Below are 26,405 nucleotides of genomic sequence, written 5' to 3' on the forward strand. Positions count from 1 at the left end.
CAACGTCGCGTCTCCAACGTCGCACTTGCTTGCGCACATCCACCACGTCGCGCACCGCCGCCAGAACACAGCAAACATGGCGTCCGGACGCGCGCAAAGCTCCACGCCGGTGCCGACCACCGAGAAGGCCGACCCAGGCGTTGACGGCGCCGCTTCGACTGTCACCGAGGCAGAGCACAAGGCCATGTCCGATATGCTGGTCAACGTGTACAACTACAGGAATGATGAGTAAGCGTCTCCGACTCGGATGGGCTCCAACAAGCGCATGCGCTGACCTCTCCCAGCGGCTACGACCCCACGAAACTCTTCCAGCGCAAGGTCAACAAGCGCGCGGTGCCCGACTACTACGACATCATCAAGGAGCCCATGGCCCTCAGCACCATCAAAGGCCGCGTCGCCGCGAAAGACTACAGCAGTTTCTCCGAGTTCGTGCGCGACCTCGCCCTCATCCCCCACAACGCCCAGGTCTACAACAGGCAGGACTCGCAAGCATACGTCGATGCGCTGGACCTGAAGAAGGTCATCGAGTCTGAGCTGAAGCGCTTAGTCACCAAAGGCATCGTCACCCAGACGGTCGCAGCTCTGCCCTACCTCGGCGAGATCCCGGAACAAGACCCTCTGCTGCCTGAGGAAGAGGAGGAAGACGACGACGACGACGACGAGGAGGAGCTGGAGATGGACGAAGACGACGACGACGAAGACGACGGCGACGGCAAGCGAAAGAGGAGGCGAGGCCCGCGGTCCACTGCAGCCATCGCTAAGCGCGAAGGCGGCGCGAGAGCGAGAGAGGAACGGGAGAAGAACGACGATCCCGAGTCGAGGAAGAAGCGCGGGCGGCCGCCGCGAGTCGACACTCCCATGGAAGCGCGCATCAAGGCCATCATGAAGGCGATTCGCAAGCCAAGGAACCAGGCGAACAAGCTAATGGTCAGCGCGTTCGAGCGCGTGCCGGACAAGGCTGTCATGCCCGAATACCATGCCGAGATTCGGACTCCCATGGCTATGGACATCCTGAAGCGCAAGCTCAAGCGCAAGAAGTACAACTCGGTTGATCACTTCATGGTCGACGTCGAGCTCATGTTCGAGAACGCCAAGCAGTACAACGAAGAGGACAGCCAGATCTACAAGGACGCCGTGCATCTGCAGAAGGAGTCGCGCAAAGTCGCCAAAGCTGAGAAGGAGAAGCCAGACACCGACTTCGTTATGGAGGAAGGCCGCATCCCCATGCCCAACGGTATCCTGCACAACGGCGAGCTATGGAAGGTCGGCGACTGGGTGCACATCCAGAACGCGAACGACCTGACAAAGCCTATCGTTGCACAGATCTACCGGACATGGCAGGATTCCGAGGGAGGCAAGTGGGTCAACGCCTGCTGGTACTACCGACCGGAGCAGACTGTCCACCGGTTCGACCGACACTTCCTGGAGAACGAGGTGGTCAAGACTGGCCAGTACCGCGATCACCGCATCGACGAGGTGGTAGACCGTTGCTTTGTCATGTTTGTCACAAGATACAACAAGGGCCGTCCCCGCGACTTCCCCCCGGACAAGGAGATCTATGTTTGCGAAGCACGCTACAACGAGGAGAACCACAAGCTGAACAAGATCAAGACTTGGGCAAGCTGTCTTCCCGATGAAGTACGTGACAAGGACTACGTCATGGACCTGTTTGATGCGCAAAAGAAGCTGAAGAAGGTCCCCAGTCCTATCGCGTACATGCTCAAGGACGACCAGAAAGAGACCGACGACCTGCCCAAGCCTGAGTGGGGCGCTGAGAATGCTCCTCCAAAGATTGGCGCAGTCCACTGCCGTCCACGCGATCCCAAGGACTCACCACCACCAGAGCCAACACCACCTCCTCCACCAACACCGCCGCCAGCACCCGCAATGCCAACTCCAAGTCTACCTCGAGCAGACGCAAGCAGCTACGGCGGTGCTGCATCGTCAAACTACCCGATCGCTCAAGCGCCAGCACCCACACCCATGCCGGCGCCTACACCCCAACACCACCACATTTCCTCCGCCTACACACCCACACATCCCGGCCACTACCACACCTCCCAATCACCTGCGCCTCACGTCCACCCGCAAGCACCACAAGCACCCTCCTACCAACCCATCACGCCACACGTTCCCTTCACTCCACAGCCCGCGGCGCCGATGCAGCAATACCAGACTCCACGCCCCGCACCCGGCTACCAGCAGCCGTACGCTCAGCCACCGCCTGGATACAAAGCGCCCCCGCCTGTTGAAGTGTACATCCTGAACGACCACGCAAACGCGAGCATACCGCAGGATATTCGGGAGCAGTTCCAGACCGACGAGAAGGGCCGCGTGCTGTTCTTCACCGCACCACCTCTCAACGTGTCTCAGCCTCTGACTAAAGACGAGAGAGTGCTAGGCCACTCCGCTGCGTACCTCGCTGCGCGCGCACGGCGCGAGAAAGCCAAAGCAGAGAAGCGGAAAGTCGATGCTGTAGGTGCGAGTGAGCGGGATGAAGCGGCTAAGAAAGCAAAGAGGGAAGAGGATCAGAAACTAAAGAAGGCGATTGTGGATCTTGGCGCTAAGGCTATAAAGGCGTTGGAGGACCAGCTTGCGAGTGCGACCAAGTCTGAGTTACAGGCGCTGTTTACAGATGGGAGTCCGGACGGCGTGGAGAATGTGATTGATCAGTTGCTTGAGGTGCAGGCACGTGCTATCACAAAGAACGCGGAGAGGGATGCGCATGTGCAGCAGCGGGAGAAGGAGAAGAGGAGGGTCGTCACGGGCATGACCGCCCGGCTAGAGGAGAAGATCTGAACCGGTGTATTTGTATGAACGTCAAGGCTGGTACCAAGGCCAGTCCTGGAAGACCAGGGAATGTGTTTAAGATTTACGATATCCTGCCTCACTAAAGCATCCCTTGTACCGAAGCTGGCATATGCATTCCGGCCTCTGAACTTGCATGATTCAACGCATTGTCGCATCCTAGGTACAGAGCCATATGCATCCAGTTCTCTGCCGCAAAACCAGTTGTTAAGTCAGAGTGAGGAGGAAGAAAACATGTCGTTGCAGGTCAGCTGGCGGAGTGATAATGCACGTGGGCGGTTATGTAAGCGAAGCGAGCAGCTTGCAAGTCCAGGGCATCAACACCTCCGTGGAAGAGCTCGACGCGTGCACTCGTATCTTGTAGCCGTGCCTCCGGTCCCATTGGATACGCGGTTGGGCGGGCCTAGTAAAGCAACGCCAGGTAGTCGCTGGCGTCTCTCTATAGCCGTGTTGTATGGGTGAATGAGTTTGCATGCGCCTGTATCTCTGTGGCCTACGAAGCTAGACAGCGCGAATGAGGAGCGGCAGGCTAGAATTTGCCGCTTGGATAGCCTAGGTATCACTTCTCTCCAATAGCAAGCTTCTTGACCTGCGATGCAATGTTGACAGCTCAGTTCTGACCGGCAGCGTGTTGCGGGAGAAGACAGTGGGACGGTTGAACGACGGCGTCGAGGAAAGAGACATTCAATCGGAAAGACACTCATAGACAAAATACAAGTACGACCTTGCGAGCATCTGCATAAAAGTATAACTGAACCAGACGGGTAGTTAGACTGCGAAGAAGAAAAAGGTGATGTTTTACGAGGTGTTTGACGGTTGCTTACAGTGAGAGCATCAGCGCGTCATGATTGCGTGGTAGGCCTGTCGTTTCGCGCAGATTTTAATCGTGCCTTGGTAGAGCAGGACCGTCTGGTCCTCTTGGGAAAGAAGAAGGATGGAGCGCGTCAGTACGTGAGCCTTGGCGCTTTGTGTCTCCCCGTTCCCTTTTCTTGCAACGCCCTGAGTTTGCGCTGCAACTCTTGGACATTCTCATCCCTCCCTCTCCTGCAGATCCCTAAGCGTTCCTAGAAGCCTGTCAACAGCTTCCTGCAGCTGCTTGGCAAGGATCTTCCGATGCTCGAGCAACCTCCTCGTGCGCTCGTCGCCGCTCATAACTCTGGTTTAGTTCCTCAACAAGGCTCCATATTTGATCCCGTCCCTCTGACTTTTTGGCTAGATACTCACTGCTCCAAGTAGCGTATCTGGTCAAGGTGCCCGTCGCAGTTGTCGCAAAGAACATAGATGCGTGCCGACAGTGTCGCGAAAGACTTACTCAGGTCAAGGGTTTCGCTTGTTACGCTGTCCATCTGGTCTGTATCGATTCAGGGGATGTGGGAATAGTGTTGGAGTCTGGTGAAGACAGGGCGGTCATTGTGTAATAATATCGCGATGTTGTACGTCGTATATCGATTCGATATGAAGCTTGAAAAGCATTGGTTAGCGATGATTGTTTTGAGTGTTTTCAGATTCGCGTTGTGGTTTGTCGACGCATTGCGCTGTTTTGCTCATTTTGGTTCACAAACAGGATTGTACAAAGCTTTGTTTGATGCGGATTGGAGTTGAACGGGAGTTCGCGAGGCGTCGCATCATATACAGGGAGTTGGCGGTAGAACTACCTGCTTGCGTGCGTCGATGTCGGGAGGTTGAAAGGATTGCTGGTGGCAGTCGCATGATGACAGGATGGCGGCAGTACGTAGATAAAGACCCACGTGTACCTCCCCACTCCCTACATCTTCAGAACGCGAACCTTGTTCCGCCCGTTTCCGTTCGGTGTATCTTGACTCTCCTACTTGCTCCAGACGTCTCCAACGCATGTTTTACAAACAATTGCGCGCTCCTGTCGATCTGATATTCCCCTTGCTTTTGCTCAAACAGCTGTGCAACCAGTCCACTCACACTCAACCGCGTATCTGTAAGGTAACAAGAGAGTAGTCGGTCTTTCCACCGACGTTTGTGGACATGTTGTGTGACGGTTTATGGAGTATGGAGGTCATGTGTGCCACGTGTGTTGGTGCTCTTGCTCTTTCCAACAAGCACCTCCTGCTCTTGACTGCACGAGATACATACGTCATGTAAACAGACCCCGCTGGGGGTCGAGTGAGAGAGACAGAGCACTGAACAACAGAACAACAGAATATACTGATTTTACTGCTTTGCGCGGTTACCCCTGACTTACTGCCCTGCGCGGTTACACCTTCGCTTATTGCATTTACTGCAACATGTTGAGATCGGCGGCGACAGATGGAGGAGGTGTGTAAATAGTCGACCTCGGCGGTACAGTCGCTTTTGTATCGTCTTCCGGTCAGGGATACGATTGTAGATAGATCAAGCAAGATCATCTGGGCCTGGCGGCAAAAAGCTTGAGCTGCTGGGCATCAGCTGTGACGTCTCAAAATGCGAGCTCTGTCCTCACCATGCTATGTGTAACATGTGCAGTACCTGTACGTGCGAATGAGCAATCTCAACCAAGAATTACTGTAAGGGCGAATGATCGGTTCTGGGTCATTAAACAGAGTTCGTTAGCGACGTGCGAGTCCCGAAGCTGTGGTTGGGACCAACTGTGCCACACCCTTGAAACAAGCCACTACATATTCGGTGAGGTGACGACCACCCTTACTAGCGCTTCCTGTGAAGAATTAGTCCGAGATATGAAAACATGAGGCTGGCTGCCGAATTGCAGTTGCTGAAAAACAGGCTCATCGTATGCTAGAGGGTTAGCAAAGCTGTAGGACTCTGCCGCGCTGATGTGTTGACGTGCTTTCGTTTTCAAGCCAACACATGGTAATCCCCATAATTGACTTGGGCTGGGCATTACGATCAGCATTGCGGCGTAGGTCTTGCACGGACACGCAGCGCCTAGAAGCGGGTCGAATGCGACCGAAAGCGTGCGCATGTTAGTCAGGATAAATGGCTGGGGCATGTTGTTTGTTGGTGACACAGAAATAGCTCTCTGCACTTCGACGTTACTATGGTTTCCATTTGCGTAGATAGTATATAAAAGCCTCTATGAGTATGCAACATCATCATACGCGCTGCTCTTACTCACTCGTGGAGCGCTCATGCGCCTTGCACGCACTCGATAAGTCCAGTCCACCCGTCCTTACTCCACGGTGCCAGGACAATCGCTCTCTGTGCATCACTCGCATCGCCAGTTGCAGCCATAGGACCAGATAAACCAACAGCACCAAGCGTGCCATTCGGCGGTGCATTCCTGCGAGCAGTCTCCGTAGCGAGCGTACTGGCGAACACATCGCCACCAGCAGCATCAGCCAGCTCGGACCAGCCTGTGTGCTTCCACGGTGCGAGCATAACGCTTCGTCGTGCCTCCTCGAGTTCCTGCTCTGCGCCGCCTAGGCTGATCGAAATGGCTTCCACGACCTTCTCAATGCGCACGAGTTGCTCGTCGGTGAGGTCCTTGTCTGTGCGTAGGCGGTCCAGGTCGTCTTTGATAACTTCCATCGTTTCGAGGTCGTCGTCTAGGACGGTCATGGCGCCGATGAGAGTCAAGATACCAACGTGTGACTCGTGTTTCTCGGAAGCGGTGAAGAGCTGTTCGCGCGCAACTTGCCTCTCGTTCTCGCCTCCCTTTGCCCATAGTACTTCTGCTAGGAGGCAGATGATGTCTGGGTGAGAGCCAGTGGCTTCGAGCGATGTGCGGAAGTATGGTAGCGCAGCGTCAAGTGCGCCGCTAAAGTAGTGTGCAAGACCTGCTGTGAGACGAGCAGACAGACGAATCTTGTCCAGTTGATCGGGAGACAGGACGGACTGGCTGGCATCGCCTTCAAGCTCAGCTAGAAGGTCCAAAGCAGTCTCCGCCTCCTCGACGGCAGAGTCATTGGATCCTAATGCCAATTGGTTGCGTGCAAGATCATTCTTCGCTTGGACGATGCGCGCAAGAGCAGACATAGCCTCTGACTTTTCATATTCTTGTTCGGCAGCTTCGGAAACAGCCTGTAGAGCCGCCACGGAAGCATCGTAGTTACCAACGCGTTCCAGGAACAGCGCTGCGAGATGCTTGTGTGACAAATCGTATGGCGCCTGGCGGTTGAGCTGTTGGAGAGCGAACAGTGGTTGGATCAAGTTTACGATCGAACTGGAAGATGAGAGCGATGACACGAGGAAGTCGAATGCCGAGACAGCATACTGTCGCTTAGTCAGGAGCAACGACGAGTCAGACAGCTCAAATGCATGCGTGAAGTGAGCAAATGCATCGCTTTCTTTACCGCCAAGCAGCGCAACTAAGCCCATGCCCACCCAGGCCAAAGCATAGTCAGGATCTTGTGCCTGCGCACGTCCAAATGTTGTGTCTGCTAGCTGCAAATCGTTCTGTAGCAGGTAGAGTGTACCGAGGTTCGTCCACACGTGCACGTTACGATCGTTGAGATGCAAAGAACGTACGAAAGCATGCTGAGCGACCTTCGGGCTGAGTGTCGTAGTTATAATACCGAGAGAGTTCCAAAACTCGGAGTTGCCAGCTTCAAGCTCAATAGCACGCTTGAAGCACTTCATCGCGGCTTTCAGGAAACCCGTAAGCTTCTGCTCCTCATCTCCTTCCTGTTCCAAGCAAACATGAGCGCGATATTCGGTCCAGCCGAGATTGTACCATGCTACAGCTTGCGCATGGATGTCGTGCTCGCAGCTGGCGATCGCTCGCTTCTGCGCGAGAATGGCAGCCTTCAGCACCTTTGTCAAGATTGACGCTTCGCTTGAAGAGAGACTCGCGACATCGTCCTTGCCGATGCCATCGATCTCTTTGTGTGTATTAAGGTCAATGCCAACATCTGATTTGCTCTGCAGCAAGCGCTCGACGTCCGCAGAAGGAAACTTCTCGAGCTTCTCTTGCACCCAACTGAACAGACTGCAGGCATCTCCGACAGCTTTCCAGAGGTTGAATGCATCAGGCTTGTACTCTGTGACTGTGTTGGCGACTTCGATAGCACGGATTGCGCTGTCCACTGCCTCTCCGTAGAAGCCAGTCTCGATACAGTGCCAGCCTTTCTCTACGAGGGTCTGAATGAGAGCAATCGAGACACCAAACTCCTGTGATCGTTGAGACAAAACTGCTTCGTAGCCCTGGAGGGCTTCGTCGAATTCGCTCAGTTCGCGGTTAACATTTGCGAGCATGTACTTCGTGAACCAACTTTCATCTTCTGTCTTCTTCATGATCACGCCATCCGTGGGGTTCTCGGCGTAATTAAAGGCGCGTTGTGCGGAGTTGTAGCGTCCAGAGTTGTGATAGCTTTCGCCTAGGCCGACATAAGAGTAGTAGTCATCTGGGCTGATACGAAGAGCCGACAAGAACGAGATGATACTCTGCTGATACTCTTGCTTGTTCATCTGAACAACACCCAGCGCAGAGAAGGGCCAACTGACGCCCTTCTTCTTGGAACCAGGTGTCTGCTTCGCTTTGCCGGAGTCAACGACTCTCTGTGAGACGGCCTCAACAATGTCCCATTCACCCTGGTTGGCGAAAAGTCGAGCTAACCGCTCAGCTGCGACAATCTCGGAAGGCGAAAGCTCGAAAGCTTTCTGGAAACACTGTCTTGCTCGTCTGCGATCTTTGTTGTAATCTTCGTAGAAGATGCCAAGCAGCGTGTAAGCGGGAGCGTAGTTTGGGTTCGCTTTGATGGCAGCGAGAAGCTTAGCATAGGCTCCTTGGCGGTTCTTTCGGGCAGCTTTCGAAGGGTCAAGTTCCCACATGCACACACCAATCCGATAGAGAGTCTGAGCCCGCAGTTCTCGGCCACGTGGCTTGGATGCGTCCATCTGGGGATGGTCTAGATAGCCTTGGAGCTTGTCAAGTCCGGTCTTGTAGTCGCCAGCGAGTGCCTGACACCATGCTGCTTCTGCTCCAATGCGGCCATTGTCCGGATCCAGCTTCAGAGCCTGCTCCAAGAAATCTGCAGCTTCCTTGTAGTCTTCATCTTCCTCGAGAATCAGGCCAAGGCCAATCAGAGCAGCTGTGAATCTTGGTTTGCGCTTCAGTATCTCCTGGAATATCTGCTTGGCCTCCAGGTGGTTCCTAGGCGCTTGGTAGTACACAAGAGCTGTTGCAAGAGTACTCCTCAATGCGTCGCGCGTGCGTTGAAATGACAGATCCGTCTTCTTGGCTTCGGTTGCTGCGAGTTTCAAGCCTTTCCTAGTACACTCGACAGCACTTTCATATTCTTCCAGAGATAGGTAGAAATCGCCGAGTAATACATGTGCAAGTGGTGACTTCCTAGCTTCCAGGATGCCTTCCTGTCTTGCGGTTAGCTTAAACATGCAAAGGTGACCCAGCCTCGAATTTCCCGGCGCGTGACCTCTGTGCAGCCCTCAGAACTCAACTGAATCTTCTAGACAACGATCGAACTTACTGTCATAAGGGCTAAACAATCATCTTGTGATACAGGCACATCGACGCTGAGGGATACCCCACCTTCGCTGAGATCTGGAGCATCTCCCTTCTCTTGTGCGAGCGGGTACTTCGATATGCCACTGCTGAGATACCCTGTGATGACTTTCGAAAGGCCTTCGGTCGGGAAGAGCTCGACGTATTGCCGTAATGTGCCTATGTCGAGATCTAAGAGGTCGTGCGCACTGTCCGCATGTGACGCCATGACTGCTGAACTCCGGTCAATGCAGAGACAGGGAGAAAACAACTTTTGAGTTGTCCAACGCAAAGAACGACAGCAAGGTGTTGGATTGGTGTGGCGGCGCGTGGACAGGGCGAAATCGTGATGTTTGCGTTTCCATAGGGCTGGTGGATCTCGCGCTAGCGTACCTGCGTCATTGCCTGCTCCTCGATATTCAATGAGCCCCACCTCACTTTCATCCACACGCAAATGGCATATACATAACACCAGCTTCGCCGTGTTGACGGCCTTACTATCCAACAAAAAGGCATTCACGTCGTCATGTCTACTAAAGCTGCGCTGAAGGCTGCGAAAGCAGCGATTGACTCGAAGAACTGGGAGGAAGCTATCGAGCAGGCAAATGCTGTGCTTGAGAAGGACCCCAACAACTACTTCGCGAAGTTGTTCTTGGGACGCGCCAACGATGGTCTGAGCAGATACGATGATGCAGCGAAAGCATACAACGACGCGACAAAGATCAAGCCTGACGATGCACAAGCATGGCTAGGGTTAAGAGGCATGTACGAGGGGCTAGGCGGGAGGAGTGTCGAGGAGAACATTGAAGTCGGCCTGAAACTGGCAGAGATATATGCAAATCTGTACACGACTACTCCTAAAATTGGCGGCTCCAAACTAACAGCTCCAGCGACGACGCCCATCGCAGCCAGTCTGCCATCGACAAGCTCGTAGACCACGCTCGCAAGCACGGCACAAAGACACAATACGCGCGCGCATTAGCCACACAGCTACCCTCGTCACCCATATACTCCTACCTCGAAGGCCGCCTGCCCCAACCCTCAGCGGTACTGACGCGCATCGCCGAAATCCACGAAACCCAAGAAACAGCCACAATCAAGAAGCTGATAGACGAGCGGCGCCTGCGCCTCGGCGCAACCCTCGAAAACACCACAACCACAGTCAAGAACGAGGTCTATAGCCAGAGTCCGCTGGAGGGCATATACGAAGAGATCATCAACTGGACGAACGACGACGAGCTGAGGAGAGAGTACGAGGAGAAGTTGTTGGAGAGAGTGTATGATGCCCTGCTTGTGCTACCTGCAGGCGCGAAGGAGGAGAAGCGACAGAAGGTCATGAAATTAGCACACGATATGGTGGTCATCAAGCATCCGTACCATCTTGCGTGGCAGATCGAGCTGGAGTGGCGGTCGGGGTTGGATGTAGAAGCGTACTAGCACAGCGCATGCAGCTTGAAATTACACACAAGGGTGCGTGGCAGGCGCGTCAAGAGCGTCATGTTTCATCTCCGTATTGTATACAACCTTCAAATCAATAACACATCCTGATCAAACTCCAAAACTCCACCCATGCAACCCCATCAACCACACCCCATCACGCTTTCGATGTAGCAACAACCCTCCTCTTCTCCTCACGCGAAAACAAACTCTCACCCTGCTTCAACGCATGAATAAGCATCGGAACACTATTCGCCTTGAAGTCCTGGGCTTCGCGCACTTTGTCCAGATCGTCCGCTAGCTCGGTGGTGATCTTGCGGATATAAATTGCGTCGAATTCTGCGTCTTCTCTTTCTGGGGCTACCTTGGATTTGGGCGCGGGGACTGGTGCTGGGGCTGGAGAGGAGGAAGCATCGCGCATGGGGATATCATCATTTGTAGTCTTTGAGGCTGGCTTCTTCTCTTTCTTGGCGAGTTTTGGTGTGGGTTCGGGGGTAGAATCCAAGGACTAAGATGAATCAATATCTTGGAAACTTGTTGGTTGAGTGTTTCTTCGCACCTCTTCCTCACTCGATGGGCTTCTCCTGCTCTTCTTCTGTTCTACCTCGCTTTCGCTGGACGATTCTGAGGATGAGACTTCACGTGATCAGCTTTTTGCTCCCGAACGAACTTGGAACTTCTACGCACCTTCTGTCCTTGACTTTCTCTTTTTTGATTTGCGTTTCTTCTCGACACCTCGCAGTGCCTTTTGTGCCGCCATTTTGGGGTTTCTGTTAGGGATGGAAAAAGTTCTGGAACAGTGAATTGAAGCTTATCTTATCGGCACGTGCACGCTAGTAGCTTCGTATCTCCACTCCGCCTCGAAGGTCTAACTTTCATTCACCCATCAACATCAAATTTTGAAGGTTTGACAAGCGGAGTGTTACTACCTGTTGCTGCTAATTTGCTGCGTCCTCCTTATCCATCAAAAGTTTTTGGGGCATCTTTTCACTCTTGAGCGCGAGCGCTGTTGTACAAATACACTGCAAGACACAAGTTGGTAGCCAAGCACGCAAATCGTTAGTGGACATATATGCCAGCAGATGCCGTCCACATGTATTGGCAGGTGAAAGGGCGAGTGGCCGAGAAAGTTTGCTTTTGTGGCGGCGTAGGCCACCGTAGTACACTGATAGCTACGGTGAACGACAATATAGGACTATCGAGTTGATGGAACACTGCGCTGAGTTGCTATTAGCTAGGAGAAGACGACTATATACCTGACCTGTAACACACTAGATTAGGGTAATCTGCTACGGGCATAGTCAGACGGTGTACGGACCGATTGATACCGCAACACTAATGAAGGCTGACCGTAATGAGAACAACTCCTCGTACACCAGAAAGCGGGTTTTTATTTCTCCAACCGCGATCGCGAGAATATTAGACGTAAAGCTGCACAGCAGTTAGTATGCCATTGGAAAATAGAAGAAAGGGCGCGAATTCAGCGCGACCGGTCTGGGCGTAGAAATCGACGGCGAGCCTACGCGCTGGACTGTTTTCTGGCGTACATTCGTACAACCACTTGAAAAACCTTGCGTCCACGTTCGCTGGATCTTTGGCTACTGGTGTTGTGGGAAACATCGGGATCGCTTCTCGTAAGTAGAGGAACATGCCATCAATCACTGTGTTCTTCGTCTCAATGCCTTGCAATCTCTCGGCCAGGATGTAGAGTCTACAGAGCCAGAGCCACTCTCCTGGTCCTCTGATTTTTGAGTCTCTTCATGTATAGAAGATTGGTGTAAAGCGCGAATGTTGCTGGTTGGAAATCAGAAAGTTCAAATGTCTAGTAATGTTGTTGTGAGCCGAGAGTCTCAGAACTTGATATTTGTCCCTTGAAAAACTGGGATCGGGCAAGCAGCAAATCGCGGTGAATAAAGAATTCTTGAGTGCCTTCGTTGTGCTTCACTTGTATATGAAGGAGAAAACGACTGAGGTAAGAACTGTGGTATCTGATCAGAGCATGTATTGGTAGATTGTTGACGGACGTACTCAATACTCTCCTTGCGTGATGTACGTACACTCTCGTCCGGAATGCGTTGGTTCTTCAACGACATGTTATCGCGTGAGTATATCGGAGGTGGAGTTTCAAAGACTTGTTTTCTCTGCGTCTTGGGGGCGTTCTGGAGCTTTGGCAAAAACATGGAGGCTGTAGGTGGTTGTGGGCTTGGGATTGTGCTCCTGCCGAAACTGGGAGCAGGTGGGACAGAAATGAAAGGCGACATTGCAGATTGTATTCGTATCTCTTCTAGCTTACGACGCTCTCTTGGAGACCATTTATTTCTTTAGGATCGTAGTAGTGCAGGGTGTGATAACTGCCTCCAACCTTCCGCTTGCTAATGTCGATAGTTTTAGGCATGTTTCGATGTGTGATGCGCACGTATCCGCATTACGTGTTCCCAAATATCTGGGAACAGCCACTCTCAAAACACCAAATACGACAGCCCTGTTCTTATTTCTGAGGTCACAGCCGCGCATCAGTGGCAACACAGCTCTTGGCATGAACGGCGCAGCATCGAGCTGCTGACAGAACTTCCAACCAAGTCCCTCCAAAATAAGACAGACGAGGGCATTTCCGCCACACGTGTACCGTATGGCGAATACGGTATGAGCAGGCTCGATTCATACATCGGTCTTTTGTGGATCGGACCGACCAACTAACCGATACGATGTGAGTTGTAGTCCTTGAATTTAACCTTGGGATCGCACATACAATCGAAACCCATTAACGCTTCTCAGACCAGGCTGATCGATTGTGCGTTCGATTTCAGTTGAGTATAGTTGCCATATCTTTGGAATTCTGGTGCCTCAATAGTTTCTGGGGGCGGCGCAAAGAGACGCGCAGAAACGTCCGCGAAAGAAAGTAGAATATTGGCGTAGAGGTTGCCGACAACTCCCATTATGGATAATCTGTCTTGTGGAAAACTACTTTATCTTGAAATCGAGGGCTGGGTACTTCTCGCGCATGTATGTATACTCGAGCGTAACGTTACGCAAGGGTGCGGCACGGCTCGAGGTCGCCGAGTCGTGTAACAAAACAACGTATGCGCTAACAAATCTGGCAGTTGAGAGCAAAAGCGAACACTCTTCGGCACATAGTTGGTTGCGCTTGGTTGGTGCATAGTCATTCTTCTGTTCGAGTTGTTGACATTGTGGGTGGCTGTCTACTGCGATATCTTCCCTCTCCCAAAGTTTGGGCCGTCGAGGCCGATTACGAAGCTCAGACAGCTGTTAAATTGCGTGTGCAAGGCAATCAACAGAATGGTGCGAATGGCGAAAATTATTGGGGAGAGGGCGGAGGCTTACAGTAGCGTACACATATGCAGCAAGCCATTTCCGGACAGAAAAAAACAACCATTAACTAGAAAAACCAAATCTAGGACATGGTCAGCCTGATCTCCAGCGGCATCTACTTACGTTGATTTCCACCGTCACTAAAAACCATCTTTCGCTGCGGATTTGTTTTTTATGGTCTTCGTCTTCGTCGGTTCTGTGGCACAAGACTGCTCTGCGAGTAGCCTTGCGCCCCTTACAATCGCATCCAATTTCCTCATGTCCTTGAAATTGTCTTACGGCAAGACTCGGCCATTGATGCCAGCTATGCCTCGATTCGATGGTCGTGGTTTGTGACCCAGGAATTCAAACCTAACGCGACCCGACTTTCGAAGTCTCCTTGCTATGAAGGCAATGTACAGGTGGAACCCTGGGTCTCTATACGGCCCGAATGTGTTGCAGCTCAAGTCGAATATCGTGACTCGCGCATTGATTAACTAGATCTTTTCGGCGTCCTTGAAACTCCAGTAGCACGTGCTCAAGCCGTGGTAGCGAACAATGCCCTCCCAGGAGCTTACGATGCATTTGATTGCAACAATTATTGTAACGAAGCGAAGATGCAGCGAGAAGACTTCTTTGAGGCCTGCCTGGATCTCGTAAAGAGGTAAGGGGCAGTGCTCGTGAAGGCTGCTCGTTTGGCTCGGGAAGGTTTGTCCTACTGTGGTGCAATCCAAGTTTACATTGATGTTGACAGCACTAAGCTGCGAGAGTGTTGTGACAGAGTGCATGGCAATAAATGGGGTCGGATTGGGAAACATGCTTACAGACGCACCGAGACGTGCGCCGTCCGACGCAGTCTTCTCAAGGACTTCCCTTGCACGGGCGACGATCATGGTAGAGAGCTCTACCTTGATTTGCTTGCAGCTCCAGATCAAATCACAGTCCTGTGCGACTGTGGAGTCGGGCAGGAGGTAACTGTACATCATATTGCGGACCTCAGGGGGAATGTGTGGAAGGGTTGAGATGTTGATTGATCCTTAGAGCTATGGGCTAGAATCGATCGAGACTATATAGTAGAAGGGGATAGCAGTGAAGGGTTAGGGAAGCAAACTGAGCTAACCAAATGAGCTGGACAATCAGTGTAGCGGACCGTTAGCAAACACTGCAACGGACCGCTAGCAGCAAACAGATGGCGATTGGTGGATACCTTCACTCCCTCCGACAGAATGTCGAGAAATCCTAGGTTGGCAGGAAGATCGAGAGATCCTAAATCGGATAGTCTGGGCCTATTGGGTATCATGTCGTAGCTTGGGACATGGACGTGCTGACTCGACACTTGTATCAACATTTCCCATGCATATAGCAGCCACGAATGTTCATCAGCGTAAGCGGTGCAAGTTTTGAGCAGTGGGCTGCGCTTTATTTTCTTAAAGTAGAAGTTGTATCCATTTTCGAGATCAGCTTCAACATTGTCCAGCGGCAAGGCGAATGTTTGAGATCTATAATGTTCTAACCACCAGGCGTAGCTGGCAATAAGCGCGATAAGCTGCACGATGGGTACTTTGCTGGTTTCCAGACTGTTCGAGTCGTATGATACGGTTGTTCCATTGGCTTCGGCGTTCTTAAGACGTATGGAACGAGATCCTCAACTTCTTATCGTAAGTTTGGAACTGTTCCGAATATCTTTTCGATCGAATATGCAGAGTCGACAAGGTGCTGTTCGACCCCGGTCCCAAACGTGGTTGGTCAGGTCCGACGTTGCTTTTATATGGTTGTCTTATAGTAGGCTCTTTTGTGACAGAAGGAGATCCGTGATAAGTAGTTGCCGGTTGTTGGGCCAACAGTTCGATGCGTGTGACTTTAGTGCTAAGTCCTTCGTCGCAAGGTATTGCGTGCTGTGATCCGACGAGTGGAAGACTGTACAAAGCTCCAAAGTCATCGATAGCTACTTTCAGCGCCGTTGGCGCCTGACCGTGGTCGAAGGAGTTGATAAGCCATATGAATCTGAACAGCCAAGGTGTATGGCCGTATGGAAGGTCGTAGGCCGTGGCGAAGTTCGGGAAGATCCAGAACACAGAGAAGAACGTAATAGTTCGAGCTCGAAGGCCGAGCCTTTATAGTGCTCTAAAGATAACAAATACCCATCGTCGAGGTCTCGGGGTCCCTTGGAGGGCTGGGGACGCGGTTTACTTCTTTGAAAGTATGGACAATCAATGAATGTTGCGTGTCACAGCAGACGGCGAGACGGACCGCGCCATATGTGTCGTAGCGGGAAATGTATGCCATACCAAGCAAAAGGACCCATAGCCTTGAGTCGCTTCACAAAGCAAATTCACTCTGCCGAACTTAATGTGATTCAGGATCCTGCCGAGATCTGTACCGTCTTTTGGTGCGGAGGGAGGACGAAGGCCTGTCGTATCGGTGATCTGGTAGGGTTCTTTCCGTCAGCAGAGGAGAAAGTCTTACTCAAATGGTGCCCAAATTGGATACATGACCTGGAAAGTGAAGGTTCTCCATATCCTTGGACAAAGATCGCATTGTTGTAAATGATCCCTTGCGTCGTGTTTTTGAGACGGACTCGAACTTACAAGGCTTTCGATAGAGCCAAGGGCTGTTGAGGGGGTCTTACGAATACGCTCGCGATAACCTTCGAAGACGTGGTCGCAGATCTTGTGTAAGGCCTGCATAGTCCGACCTGATTAGTTTATCGTAAAACCATGTCATCTTTGTCACCTAGCGTCGGTTACTGTTTGTTATTGCCGTAAAATTCAGAAAGATCCCGAAATGTGTGCGACTCAACGCAAGTGCGCTGTGAAGATGGTTTACCATGGTTCACCTGGCGAAATATATCCAATAAGCAACGAATGTCATTGGGTGACAACTTTGGTAATGAGGCGCTTGAGACAACCTCAGCCACTCTTCAGAAGCCAGTCGTAGTTTTCTTAGGTTCACATCTTTCCAGTATTGTTGACGCAACGCGTCTTGAGTAGAGAATTGGTTCACCTGGGATTCTTCAGGACAGCTGGGACCTTGTGTCCTCGGGTTGGTCTGTAGAACTAGCCTCAGGGCGGGTTTTACGATCCCTGGAATACGCTGGTGAGTCTGGAAACATCTTTGGTGGGTTTACTGGCGTTCGATGAGTAAGTTCTGGTTGCATAACGGTGGTTGTGCTGATGCCTTGACGTTGCATGGCGTAGGAATGCTTCACGAAGAGGGGATTTGGGGCAAGGTTGATGCCTGTAATCGTGTTCTTGGACTAATTTCGACGATACTGTTGCGCAGCTGTGATTGCGTGCAATTGCAATTACTCTGATTGCTTGATCTAGACTGAAAGGAACATGTGCAGTTTCGTGTAACGCTCGTGCGATAAAGAGGCTGATCTGCCTTCATGAACTGGGAAGGCCTACATTGATGAAAAGGAAAGGAGAGGGAAGAACCAATGTTTTATATAGTGCGCACAGGCAAATGTCGAAACGGGAGCTGGCCGATCAGAATTGGAAGAATTGAATCAGCGTTTGATCGGACTGCCCGCTTCACCTGCCTGAGCAGCTATAAGCGATAGAGATAACTTTCGACAGGACCTCTCGCAGTTGTGTGATGCTGATAAAGTCGCTTTCGCCAGTTACATCGAGACAGTCAAGAGTCCAAACTCGGAATTCCCGCGGGACCGCACCGGCATGAGGACCACCGCAGACGGCTACTGAAGGCTAGTTCGGCATCGAAGCCGACTTTGCATACAACGTTCATTACTTCAATGCAGTCTTTGTCCAAGACTTGGACACTTTATAAACCCAAACAGCTCGATAAACCAGACTACAAAATTGCCGGATACGTTATCCATCGAGGAAGGTACATCACATCAAGTAACCCCGCCAGACACCCCACCATCACCCTTCAACCACATCAATCATCAACACAACATTCACAATGGCTCCTAACGTCCCCAAATCTGGCATCTGGGTGCCTGCCGTAACATTCTTCAATCCCAAAACCGGCCGTCTGGACCTCCAAGCTCAGAAGAAGTATTTCACCTACCTCAAATCCACCGGTCTTGCAGGCATCGTAGTTCTGGGATCCAACGCCGAAGCCCTACTCCTTACCCGCGATGAACGCATTGCCATCACAGTAGCCGCGCGACAAGCCGTTGGCCCAGACTACCCTTTGATGGTTGGTGTCTCCGGGTTCTCGGTCATCCAAGTCCAGGAGTACATCGACGATGCAAAGAAGGCAGGCGCTGACTATGCGCTGTTACTGCCCTCAGCTTACTACGGTCCTGCGACAACGAAGGAGGTAGTGTACGGATTTTACGACGAGGTTGCGAAAACAACTCCCTTGCCCATCGTGATCTACAACTTCCCAGGCGTAGCCAACGGCATCGATCTCGATAGCGTCACCATCTCTTCGCTAGCAAATGCGAATCCCGGAAAGATTGTTGGCGTTAAGTTGACATGCGGAAGCGTAGCCAAGATCACTCGTCTATCCGCTGAGTTCTCATCTGAAGAGTTCGCAACATTCGCCGGACAAGCAGACTTCCTGATCGGCGGCCTGGCCGTTGGCGCAGCAGGATGCGTGACAGGCTTCGGCAACATCTTCCCCAAGACAGTCGTGCAGATTTACAACCTCTACCAAGAGGGCAAGCACAAGGAGGCGCTGGACTTGCACAGGAAGGCTGCGCTGGCGGAGAGTCCGGTCAAAGCCGGTATCGCGAGTGTGAAGTACGCTGTTAGTCAGTACAGTGCTGTTGCTGCGGGGATTGAGGATGCAGAGGCCAAGTTGGCGCCGAGGAAACCGTATGTACCGGTCAACGAGGCGGCGAAGACGAATATCAAGAAGATGATGGAGGCCGTAGCAGGAATTGAGGACAGCCTTTGAGCAAGTGCAACTTGTGACAAACTATAATCTTGATGGGTCTCCTACATTCTGTAACATAAGATACGAACTCAGGATCTCAAAAGTGTGCCTATTCAGCATTTGGCTTGTAGTTCTTTGCCCGTGGCTTCTACACCTCCAACTGTTGTTCTGATATCGTGTCCTCCAGGTACTACAAGTACGCGCTCTGAAGATCTGTCCAGAAGCTACGACAGGACTCTTTCAGATCCAAACTCACGGCTCGAAAATCTGGACGACGTACACAGATGTCGACGCACAATTTCCTCACCAGCTTGTGTTCTCCTTGACCTCCATAGAGAGTTTGCACGACTGCAGTCGTGACAACAAATGGGCGCTCTACCATGACATCCATGACAGTGTCTTGGAACTCGCGCTCTTGGACTTCATACCCCAGAACATACAACCGCGAGATGTGGCGGCCAAGTGCTCTCTCTTACAACCAGTGGCAGTAGATACTCGGCGTGTGCCCGTCACCTGGTTCTGCTGCTTCCGTCTTGTCGGCAAGAGCGGTATCGACAAGCAGATTATGATGCACATTGAAGATCCGAAAGAAGGCGGACTTGTTGCGCGTTGTGTCAATATCGGTGAAACTGTGCTGTAAGTATGCCGTGCGAACGTTTGCAGTATTGGGGGACTCACCCTAGAGATCGCTGTGAACTCGTATGATCCGGGGTGGGATATACTCCGGTAGTGCGGCAAAGGATACAAGAGGAGCTTGGAATTGTGAGGCGCAGAGTGCAAGAACGATGGGAGAGCCTACTATTGGTTTATGTGCTACTACACAAAGAAGGTCGGAAAGGGCAAACATATCGTGGAAAATTCTTGGAGGGTCAATCGTCTTTTGCCGCGTAGTTGTCTGGCTTGATACTAGCTCGCAACAATCGAACAAACAGGTGGGAGTTCCGTTCCAATCACTGCAGTTTGCTTGCTTAAACCGTCGTGTCAGGCTCGGGCTGATGAATGATTGTGTACATTACTTCCCAAGTTGTTATTCTTCTGCGCCAGTAGCTGAAGCCTGATGATCTCTAAACACTCAAGGGATACCTCTACCAACCCTGATAGCCTTCGCAGCCTCCGACTGCGCCTCGTCCCTCGCATACCTCCCATAAATCGACAAATAATGCTCTTTATCACTCAGCGTCTCCTTAACACTCTTCCTACTCTCCACAGCACTCAACCACTTCCTCCATCTCTTCCAGACCTCCTCGAAATTGCCACCCTGACCCACTTCTGGGATGCCTAACCCCCCCTTGAAGTGGTCGAACACCCAGAGCCGGTTGGCCCAGGGAGCAATCGCGATGTCGACCAGACTGAATTCCTTGCCGAGGAAGAAAGGCCCTTCGGGATCCATTTCGCTGGTGAATTCTTTGAGGTGGTTGAGAAACTCGGTTCGTTTTTCTGTGAGGCCGTCGGAGCCTTGGTGCTGGAGGAAGCGGTGGTAGGCTGGGATGATCCTGGAGCCGACGTCTACGCCCTTTAGCAATTGCAATCATCTTCTGACAAGCATGAGTTCTTACAGTCGATCCAAATTCTCGTACGAGCGCGAAGGTAAGGATCTTCAGGGAGAAGCTTGGGTGTGTGGTCCGGGTAGGCTTCTTCAAGGAACTCGCAAAGCACTGTGCTCTCATACAGTGGCTTGCCTTGGTACTGTAGTGTAGGCACGAGACCGCGTGGGTTCATATCCAAGAGAGACTGTGGCTTGTGGTATGGGTTCACTTCGATGTATTGGTATTGGATCCCTTTCTCCTCGAGGGTGATCCAGACGCGCTGCACGAAAGGACAGAACCAGCCAGAGTAGAGCTTCAGATCGTTTTCTGCGGAGTGTGCCTAGATTTTCTCAGGCCAGTTCTGTAATCAGGGTTGATTCAAGTGACTCACCTGTACAGTCTTCGCTGCCAGACCGGTTGCCTCTGGATGGAGGTTTGCATCAGGATGGTCTTTGCCCATTGTTGCTCAAGTTGCGATGTTCTTCGGTATCAAAGTAAGGTGTTTGCAATTCTGGAATAAGCAGGAAGACGAGCATATAAACACGGCGTCATGCTTCATATCGCCATAAAGATTACCAATCACACCATGTTGTGTTTACATTGGATGACGAAAGCGGGGTAGCTTACTGTGGAAAGAGAGTCCGTTACACCCCACTTTTGGTGAAGCTCAAGGAGCGTTCGGTCGTCTGACTGCGGGATACCGTCCGCAGCCTTGTATGAATGGATGCATGATCGCCGTCGCAGCGCAGAAAGTGTTCGTATGTACGTCTATAATTCCGGAAGCTCTATAGACTGAATACCTTGAGTCTTTTTGTGTCCAAACCGTTACCTTGAGCCCGGTTTGGCGAATGCACATACACAGAAAATGAAGGAAATCGATAGGCTTACTGCCTGTGGTCCCATCTCGCGGATCACGATCTAACAACCATGTGATCACGCGCAGGTCCAACACCAATCCACTTAACCTTGACACCGACGAACTTCTCAATGTACTCGATGTAGGCTCTCGCTTGGCTGGGCAAGTCGTAGTAGCTCTTTGCGCCAGTGGTGGGCTTCTTCCATCCAGGGAGAGTCTCGTAGTGAACCTCTACCTCAGCCAGTACGTCAGGGTTGGATGGGAAACCCTCAAGCTGCTGACCCTTGTGCGAGTATGATGTTGCGATCTTGAGCTCATCGAAGTCGTCAAGGACGTCAAGCTTGGTAAGGTTGAGAGAAGTGTAGTCGTTGCAAGCGTGCGAGTGCTTGAGGACAACGAGATCGAGCCATCCACAACGGCGCTTGCGACCGGTTGTGACACCGACTTCGTGGCCGACCTTTTGGAGTTTCTCGCCAACTTCGTTTAGCTGCTCGGTGGGGAAGGGACCACTAGGATATGTCAGTATCAGGCTCATGTCGCAGGCGGTTAGGCAGACTCACGATCCAACACGGGTAGTATATGCCTTCACTACACCAATGACGTCCTTGATCGAACGCCATCCCAGAGTGAGACCTGTGATGACACCACCAAGACCTGTGTTCGAAGATGTGACGAAGGGATATGTGCCGTAGTCAATGTCGAGCATGAGAGCATTGGCTCCCTCAACCAGGATCTTAGCGTTCCTCTCCTTCGCTGATTGGAGAAGTGGGATCTGGTCGACAACGTAAGGTGCAACCTTCTCGCGGAGTTCCTATAGGCTCGTGTCAGTCTGGCATAGGCTTGAGTCTCGAACGCGTTGCCCTTACCTTGTACCTTGCGATCTCCTCTTCGACATCGTACTTCAGCAGATCACCGAAACGCTTCTGGTAACCAGCAGCGACACGGCGAAGCTTCTGCTCAAAGACCTTCTCGTCGAAAAGGTCGCACATGCGGAGACCACTCCTGGTCATCTTGGAGCTGTACGCTGGGCCTGAGGCTTCTTAGTGACCGAGACTTGCTTAACCAAAATGACTCAATACTAACCAATGCCCTTCCTTGTGGTACCTGGAAGTAAACTGTCAGCACTTCTCCCTGGTTTTTCATACAGGTTCCGCACCAATGTTTCCTCCACCGAGCTCAACCTCTTCCAGGCCGTCCACCAGCTGGTGAACATCAAAGACGACGTGTGCCCTATCAGAGATGTATATCCTGTCCTTGGTGTCTAGACCGTGCTTGTCCAATGCCTCCAATTCTTTGAAGAAGCTGGGCACATGGACGACGCAACCACTACCGACGATGTTGATGCAGTTTGGGTTGACGAGACCGGAGGGGAGGATGTGGAAGTCGTATGTGACACCATTAGCGACGATAGTGTGTCCCGCATTGTTACCACCCTGAGCGCGGCAGCATAGTTGCGATTCGTTGGCGAGGATGTCGGCGAGCTTTCCCTTGCCTTCGTCGCCCCATTGGGCGCCGAGGACAACCGTCGTAGACATGTTCGGTGGAAGAGGATGTGACGAGAGACGAGAGACGAACGGGTGCGGCGGCCGTGGAGATATTAAACGGACTTGGCCGCCTGCAACTTTTCGTTAATTGGTTGGTCCAATCAGAAGATTTGCGCGTCGGAAAAGTCGCGACGCAAACGTCGATGCAGCGAGATAGGGGTTGTTGTAGCTCAAACAAGAGCGATTCATTCATTCGTTCAAACTACAGCCATTTGCTCTGGAGACGCGTACAGTCAATCCCGGGCGCGCAATTGATGTTTGTTGCGCCCTTATTGACTCTGAATTGCTACCCCACCACCCCGCCAATGACCAGCGATCTCGCATTCTTAACCGCGCGCGGCTCAACGGGTTTAGTGCTCGATGACATCAGCGATGCACGTGGGCCAGCATTCACTCAAATGCACCTTCATTGTTGCTTCATATTATCATCTGCTTCTACATGTGGCCCCGATTCTAACCTCTACAAGGCGAAAGCAGCGCATCCAGCAATTAATATGGTCGAAATACCAACCCATAATGCCCTGTCTCCCACCAACTGTGCCGCAGCACCAGGAAACGGCGCTGGCGAGCTTCCATTACCACCACTAGTCGACGTAGGAGACCTCGCTGGCGGATAAGTAGTGGTAGGCGTTCCAGTCAAGTTCTGCACCTGGAAGTAGCTGCCGCCGATCGGTTGACCCAGCCCAGTGTCGCGGACGAATTGACTGACGTTGAAGGGTACGCGGTTGTTAGTGAGGTTGCTGTACTGCGCAGGGATGGAGAAGTTAGCGGGCTGCTGGAACACCACGACGTTGTATGAGTGCGGTACATCGCCTACAGGAGGAGATGGCTGCAGGTAGGGTACTGGCGCGTTTGGGATGACGAGGGGTGTCGAGTTCGAGGTAGAGACGCGAGGTCCGAGAGTCACGTTTGAGGCAACCCAGTGCACAAGCTGGACTCGAGAGCCGTTGCGTGGGACGTCAAGGTCCACAATGAGGAGGACACCAGGTGGTGGAGTAGTGTCATTGTTGTTGGACAACGTCGGCCAGGCTGTAACGCTGATGTTGGGAGGGTTGGCGGTTTCTAAATGCAATGTCAGATAAGACAATTCATTAATGAATGCTGTTCGAAACATACCAGGACGAGGAATCAGCTCTCCAGCAGGGGAGACAGTGTTGTTCCCAAATCTCACGACGAGGCTCTGGGATGCAGGCACGGGGAAGCCAGGTCCAGTCTGCGCACTGGCAACGCCCAGAGCAGCGGCGACAGTCAAGATAGTTTTGGCAAACATGTTGAACAACAGAGTATCGATCAACTTGCAAGTTGCAACTTCCGGAAGCTGATCTTTTGTTTGACAGCCAAGTACCGAAACTTGCGCAGGCCCAGAATCTTAAATCCGGGGTCTCCAGATGTACCAGCATCCATGACGTACTCCAAGCCACCGGCATGGGTTGGCTTATCGATTCACACGAACTCTCAAGAACGTGCTTTTTGGCACAATATCGCGATCAGCAGTTCTTCCAAATCGTGGACTCAGCTATCTTGGTTTTCACGCCTTTGGCTTGTTTAGGAGCTACTTGTCGCGCAAGAAGCCATACTGCTATGGGGCAACGAACAGATTGACTGTGCATTCGTTCAGTCGTTTGTTGCTATTGCTTCGTTAGGGGTTATGGATTTTGAAAGAACAATATACGCGTGGACGTTCCTTCAGACACGCAAAAGGGGCGTTTTGAACAAATTACAAATGGGGGTGGGCCTGAGCAGAGTAGCTCGGAAGGTGGATGTCGACCATACATGAGCCCGCTGTTTTCTACACGTGGCAGCAGAGCTTTCAGGATCGCAACTCGCAAGTCAGCATCAAAGTAGGCTTCCTTCGCGAAATTTCGGGGACAGTCGCGTTGTGGAAGGATGGTGGCCTGAAGTCTGGCCGAGCGCTTTCGCGACTATGTCCCATTTCCGTTAGACTCTCTAGTACACCCAAATGCGTACAACAATGTATCATTGAAGTGGCGGATCTCACTCCACCACTGCACGATCGACGAATTGAAGTCGGGGAACGATTGCTGAGGCAACCCCGTTAATAGGATACAGACACATTTGCGTGCTTCCGTCTGTTGGGCTGAAAATGGCGCCCACATTTCATCCAGCACCGCGACATGCGGCGTCCGAGAAGCCCAACATCCCACGTTGTATACTGCATATATGAGGCTTTAGCCCCGCCAGCTTGACAATTCAGTACCTATTTACTTTGGGCCTTTTCCATAGGGATTCATTTACCATGGCTGAGCCGGCTCCCAGACCCAGCTTGTTCACACCAGCAACCACACCAGCAGCCACACCCGCCCAGAAAGCAACACACATCCAATACCAAGATGTAACCTTCCGCAACTGGTACAAAAAGATCAATTGGCTCAACACCACCCTCGTAGTCCTCATCCCTCTCTATGGTCTCTACCTCGCCAAACATACACCCCTCACCCGCCCAACACTCCTCTGGAGCATTGCATACTACTTCTTCACCGCATTCGGCATCACAGGTGGCTATCACCGCTTGTGGTCCCACCGCTGCTACTCCGCACGTCCTCCCCTCCGGCTGTTCCTCGCCTTCGTCGGCGCCGGCGCAATCCAAGGCAGCATCCGATGGTGGAGCGCAAACCACCGCGCCCACCACCGTTGGACCGATACAATGAAGGACCCCTACTCCGTCATGCGCGGTCTACTCTTCTCCCACATCGGGTGGATGGTGCTCAACAACGACCCCAAAGTGAAAGGCCGCACCGACGTGTCTGATCTCGATTCCGATTGGGTCGTAGTGCTGCAGCACAAGCACTACGGCAAATGCCTTCTCTTCACCGCGTGGCTCTTTCCTATGATCGTCGCGGGTCTGGGATGGGGAGACTGGTGGGGCGGGCTGGTGTACGCGGGCATCATTCGTGCGTGCTTTGTGCAGCAAGCTACGTTCTGTGTGAACAGCCTCGCCCATTGGATTGGCGAGCAGCCGTTTGACGACCGCCGTAGTCCTAGGGATCATGTGCTTACGGCGCTGGTTACGATGGGTGAGGGGTACCATAATTTCCACCATGAATTTCCGAGTGACTACCGCAACGCAATCATTTGGTACCAATATGACCCTACGAAGTGGCTCATCTTCCTTCTTTCAAGGATCAGGATACCGGGCCTGGTGGCGCCGATGGCGTATGATCTGAAGACGTTCCGCGAGAACGAGATTGAGAAAGGGCGGTTGCAGCAGCAGCAGAAAGCGCTGGATCGGAAGCGCGCGAAGCTCGATTGGGGTATTCCATTAGCCCAACTACCCGTCGTGGACTGGGACGATTTCAAGACGCGGTGTGCGGAAGGTGCGAAGCTCGTAGCTATTGCTGGAGTGATACATGACGTGGAGAGCTTCATTGTGGATCATCCTGGTGGCAAGGCGCTTATTGCGAGTGCGGTCGGGAAGGATGCCACGGCACTTTTTAACGGAGGGGTATACGAGCATAGCAATGCGGCGCACAATCTGCTATCGACAATGCGAGTCGGCATCCTGAGAGGAGGACAGGAGGTTGAGATTTGGAAGATTGAGTGGAGCCGGTTGGAGAAGGATACCAAGGGCGTTGCGGTAATGAGAGCTGGCGAGCAAATTACACGAGTTGGCGCTCCGGTCGCGGCGGCTGTTGCTGCGTAGTCAG

The 26,405-nt window shown here is 52.2% G+C and overlaps 10 protein-coding genes across 10 annotated transcripts; 4 read left to right on the top strand and 6 right to left on the bottom strand.

Moving 5' to 3' along the window:
• Positions 1-184: 184 nt before the first annotated feature.
• BU25DRAFT_350071 (chromatin structure-remodeling complex protein rsc1) lies at positions 185-2,799 on the top strand (the record flags this gene model as incomplete). Its single annotated transcript, XM_033703290.1, has 2 exons — positions 185-228; positions 285-2,799. The coding sequence occupies 2 exons, from the start codon at positions 185-187 to the stop codon at positions 2,797-2,799; spliced, it is 2,559 nt and encodes an 852-aa protein (XP_033557546.1).
• A 3,031-nt stretch (positions 2,800-5,830) lies between these two features.
• On the bottom strand, positions 5,831-9,537 carry BU25DRAFT_494319 (TPR-like protein). The gene is made up of 2 exons (XM_033711769.1): positions 9,204-9,537; positions 5,831-9,087 (listed from the first exon to the last, which is right to left on the bottom strand). Exons 1-2 carry the CDS (start codon positions 9,444-9,446, stop codon positions 5,905-5,907), a joined length of 3,426 nt encoding a protein of 1,141 aa, XP_033557547.1. The 5' UTR covers positions 9,447-9,537; the 3' UTR covers positions 5,831-5,904.
• A 206-nt stretch (positions 9,538-9,743) lies between these two features.
• BU25DRAFT_350148 (uncharacterized protein) lies at positions 9,744-10,654 on the top strand (the record flags this gene model as incomplete). Its single annotated transcript, XM_033703292.1, has 2 exons — positions 9,744-10,060; positions 10,108-10,654. 2 exons carry the CDS (start codon positions 9,744-9,746, stop codon positions 10,652-10,654), a joined length of 864 nt encoding a protein of 287 aa, XP_033557548.1.
• Positions 10,655-10,727: 73 nt separating this feature from the next.
• BU25DRAFT_451344 (uncharacterized protein) lies at positions 10,728-11,419 on the bottom strand. The gene is made up of 3 exons (XM_033709752.1): positions 11,342-11,419; positions 11,214-11,290; positions 10,728-11,162 (listed from the first exon to the last, which is right to left on the bottom strand). The coding sequence occupies exons 1-3, from the start codon at positions 11,412-11,414 to the stop codon at positions 10,812-10,814; spliced, it is 501 nt and encodes a 166-aa protein (XP_033557549.1). The 5' UTR covers positions 11,415-11,419; the 3' UTR covers positions 10,728-10,811.
• A 654-nt stretch (positions 11,420-12,073) lies between these two features.
• BU25DRAFT_424878 (uncharacterized protein) lies at positions 12,074-14,949 on the bottom strand (the record flags this gene model as incomplete). The annotated part of the gene is made up of 8 exons (XM_033708308.1): positions 12,074-12,365; positions 12,683-12,973; positions 13,404-13,490; positions 13,620-13,918; positions 14,108-14,141; positions 14,264-14,460; positions 14,542-14,724; positions 14,788-14,949. 8 exons carry the CDS (start codon positions 14,947-14,949, stop codon positions 12,074-12,076), a joined length of 1,545 nt encoding a protein of 514 aa, XP_033557550.1.
• A 2,775-nt stretch (positions 14,950-17,724) lies between these two features.
• BU25DRAFT_414362 (aldolase) lies at positions 17,725-18,907 on the top strand. The gene has a single exon (XM_033707261.1). The coding sequence runs from the start codon at positions 17,891-17,893 to the stop codon at positions 18,833-18,835; it is 945 nt and encodes a 314-aa protein (XP_033557551.1). The 5' UTR covers positions 17,725-17,890; the 3' UTR covers positions 18,836-18,907.
• Positions 18,908-19,795: 888 nt separating this feature from the next.
• Positions 19,796-20,903, bottom strand: BU25DRAFT_177723 (glutathione transferase omega-1). The gene is made up of 3 exons (XM_033700883.1): positions 20,732-20,903; positions 20,371-20,680; positions 19,796-20,320 (listed from the first exon to the last, which is right to left on the bottom strand). The coding sequence occupies exons 1-3, from the start codon at positions 20,798-20,800 to the stop codon at positions 19,887-19,889; spliced, it is 813 nt and encodes a 270-aa protein (XP_033557552.1). The 5' UTR covers positions 20,801-20,903; the 3' UTR covers positions 19,796-19,886.
• A 348-nt stretch (positions 20,904-21,251) lies between these two features.
• BU25DRAFT_424881 (Adenylosuccinate synthetase) lies at positions 21,252-22,731 on the bottom strand (the record flags this gene model as incomplete). Its single annotated transcript, XM_033708309.1, has 5 exons — positions 21,252-21,705; positions 21,757-22,007; positions 22,063-22,226; positions 22,280-22,300; positions 22,353-22,731. The coding sequence occupies 5 exons, from the start codon at positions 22,729-22,731 to the stop codon at positions 21,252-21,254; spliced, it is 1,269 nt and encodes a 422-aa protein (XP_033557553.1).
• Positions 22,732-22,804: 73 nt separating this feature from the next.
• BU25DRAFT_177704 (PEBP-like protein) lies at positions 22,805-24,255 on the bottom strand. The gene is made up of 2 exons (XM_033700882.1): positions 23,857-24,255; positions 22,805-23,802 (listed from the first exon to the last, which is right to left on the bottom strand). The coding sequence occupies exons 1-2, from the start codon at positions 24,008-24,010 to the stop codon at positions 23,201-23,203; spliced, it is 756 nt and encodes a 251-aa protein (XP_033557554.1). The 5' UTR covers positions 24,011-24,255; the 3' UTR covers positions 22,805-23,200.
• Positions 24,256-24,500: 245 nt separating this feature from the next.
• On the top strand, positions 24,501-26,401 carry BU25DRAFT_434176 (uncharacterized protein; the record flags this gene model as incomplete). Its single annotated transcript, XM_033708845.1, has 2 exons — positions 24,501-24,581; positions 25,067-26,401. The coding sequence occupies 2 exons, from the start codon at positions 24,501-24,503 to the stop codon at positions 26,399-26,401; spliced, it is 1,416 nt and encodes a 471-aa protein (XP_033557555.1).
• Positions 26,402-26,405: the final 4 nt, after the last annotated feature.

This window comes from Macroventuria anomochaeta (genome assembly GCF_010093625.1).
Source record: "Macroventuria anomochaeta strain CBS 525.71 unplaced genomic scaffold BU25scaffold_37, whole genome shotgun sequence".
Taxonomy (NCBI): Eukaryota; Fungi; Ascomycota; class Dothideomycetes; order Pleosporales; family Didymellaceae; genus Macroventuria; species Macroventuria anomochaeta.

Bases quoted from the DNA above. Each gene is read 5' to 3' on its own strand.
- BU25DRAFT_177723 (XM_033700883.1), bottom strand. From the start codon at position 20,800: ATGGGCAAAGACCATCCTGATGCAAACCTCCATCCAGAGGCAACCGGT. The intron at 20,681-20,731 runs GTGAGTCACTTG...GAGAAAATCTAG, and splicing joins TGGCAGCGAAGACTGTACAG to GCACACTCCGCAGAAAACGA. The intron at 20,321-20,370 runs GTAAGAACTCAT...TAAAGGGCGTAG, and splicing joins TACGAGAATTTGGATCGACT to ACGTCGGCTCCAGGATCATC.
- BU25DRAFT_494319 (XM_033711769.1), bottom strand. From the start codon at position 9,446: ATGGCGTCACATGCGGACAGTGCGCACGACCTCTTAGATCTCGACATA. The intron at 9,088-9,203 runs GTAAGTTCGATC...ACCGCAAGACAG, and splicing joins ATTGTTTAGCCCTTATGACA to GAAGGCATCCTGGAAGCTAG.
- BU25DRAFT_414362 (XM_033707261.1), top strand. From the start codon at position 17,891: ATGGCTCCTAACGTCCCCAAATCTGGCATCTGGGTGCCTGCCGTAACA.
- BU25DRAFT_451344 (XM_033709752.1), bottom strand. From the start codon at position 11,414: ATGGCGGCACAAAAGGCACTGCGAGGTGTCGAGAAGAAACGCAAATCA. The intron at 11,291-11,341 runs GTGCGTAGAAGT...GATCACGTGAAG, and splicing joins GAGAAAGTCAAGGACAGAAG to TCTCATCCTCAGAATCGTCC. The intron at 11,163-11,213 runs GTGCGAAGAAAC...GATTCATCTTAG, and splicing joins GCCCATCGAGTGAGGAAGAG to TCCTTGGATTCTACCCCCGA.
- BU25DRAFT_177704 (XM_033700882.1), bottom strand. From the start codon at position 24,010: ATGTTTGCCAAAACTATCTTGACTGTCGCCGCTGCTCTGGGCGTTGCC. The intron at 23,803-23,856 runs GTATGTTTCGAA...CATTGCATTTAG, and splicing joins AGAGCTGATTCCTCGTCCTG to AAACCGCCAACCCTCCCAAC.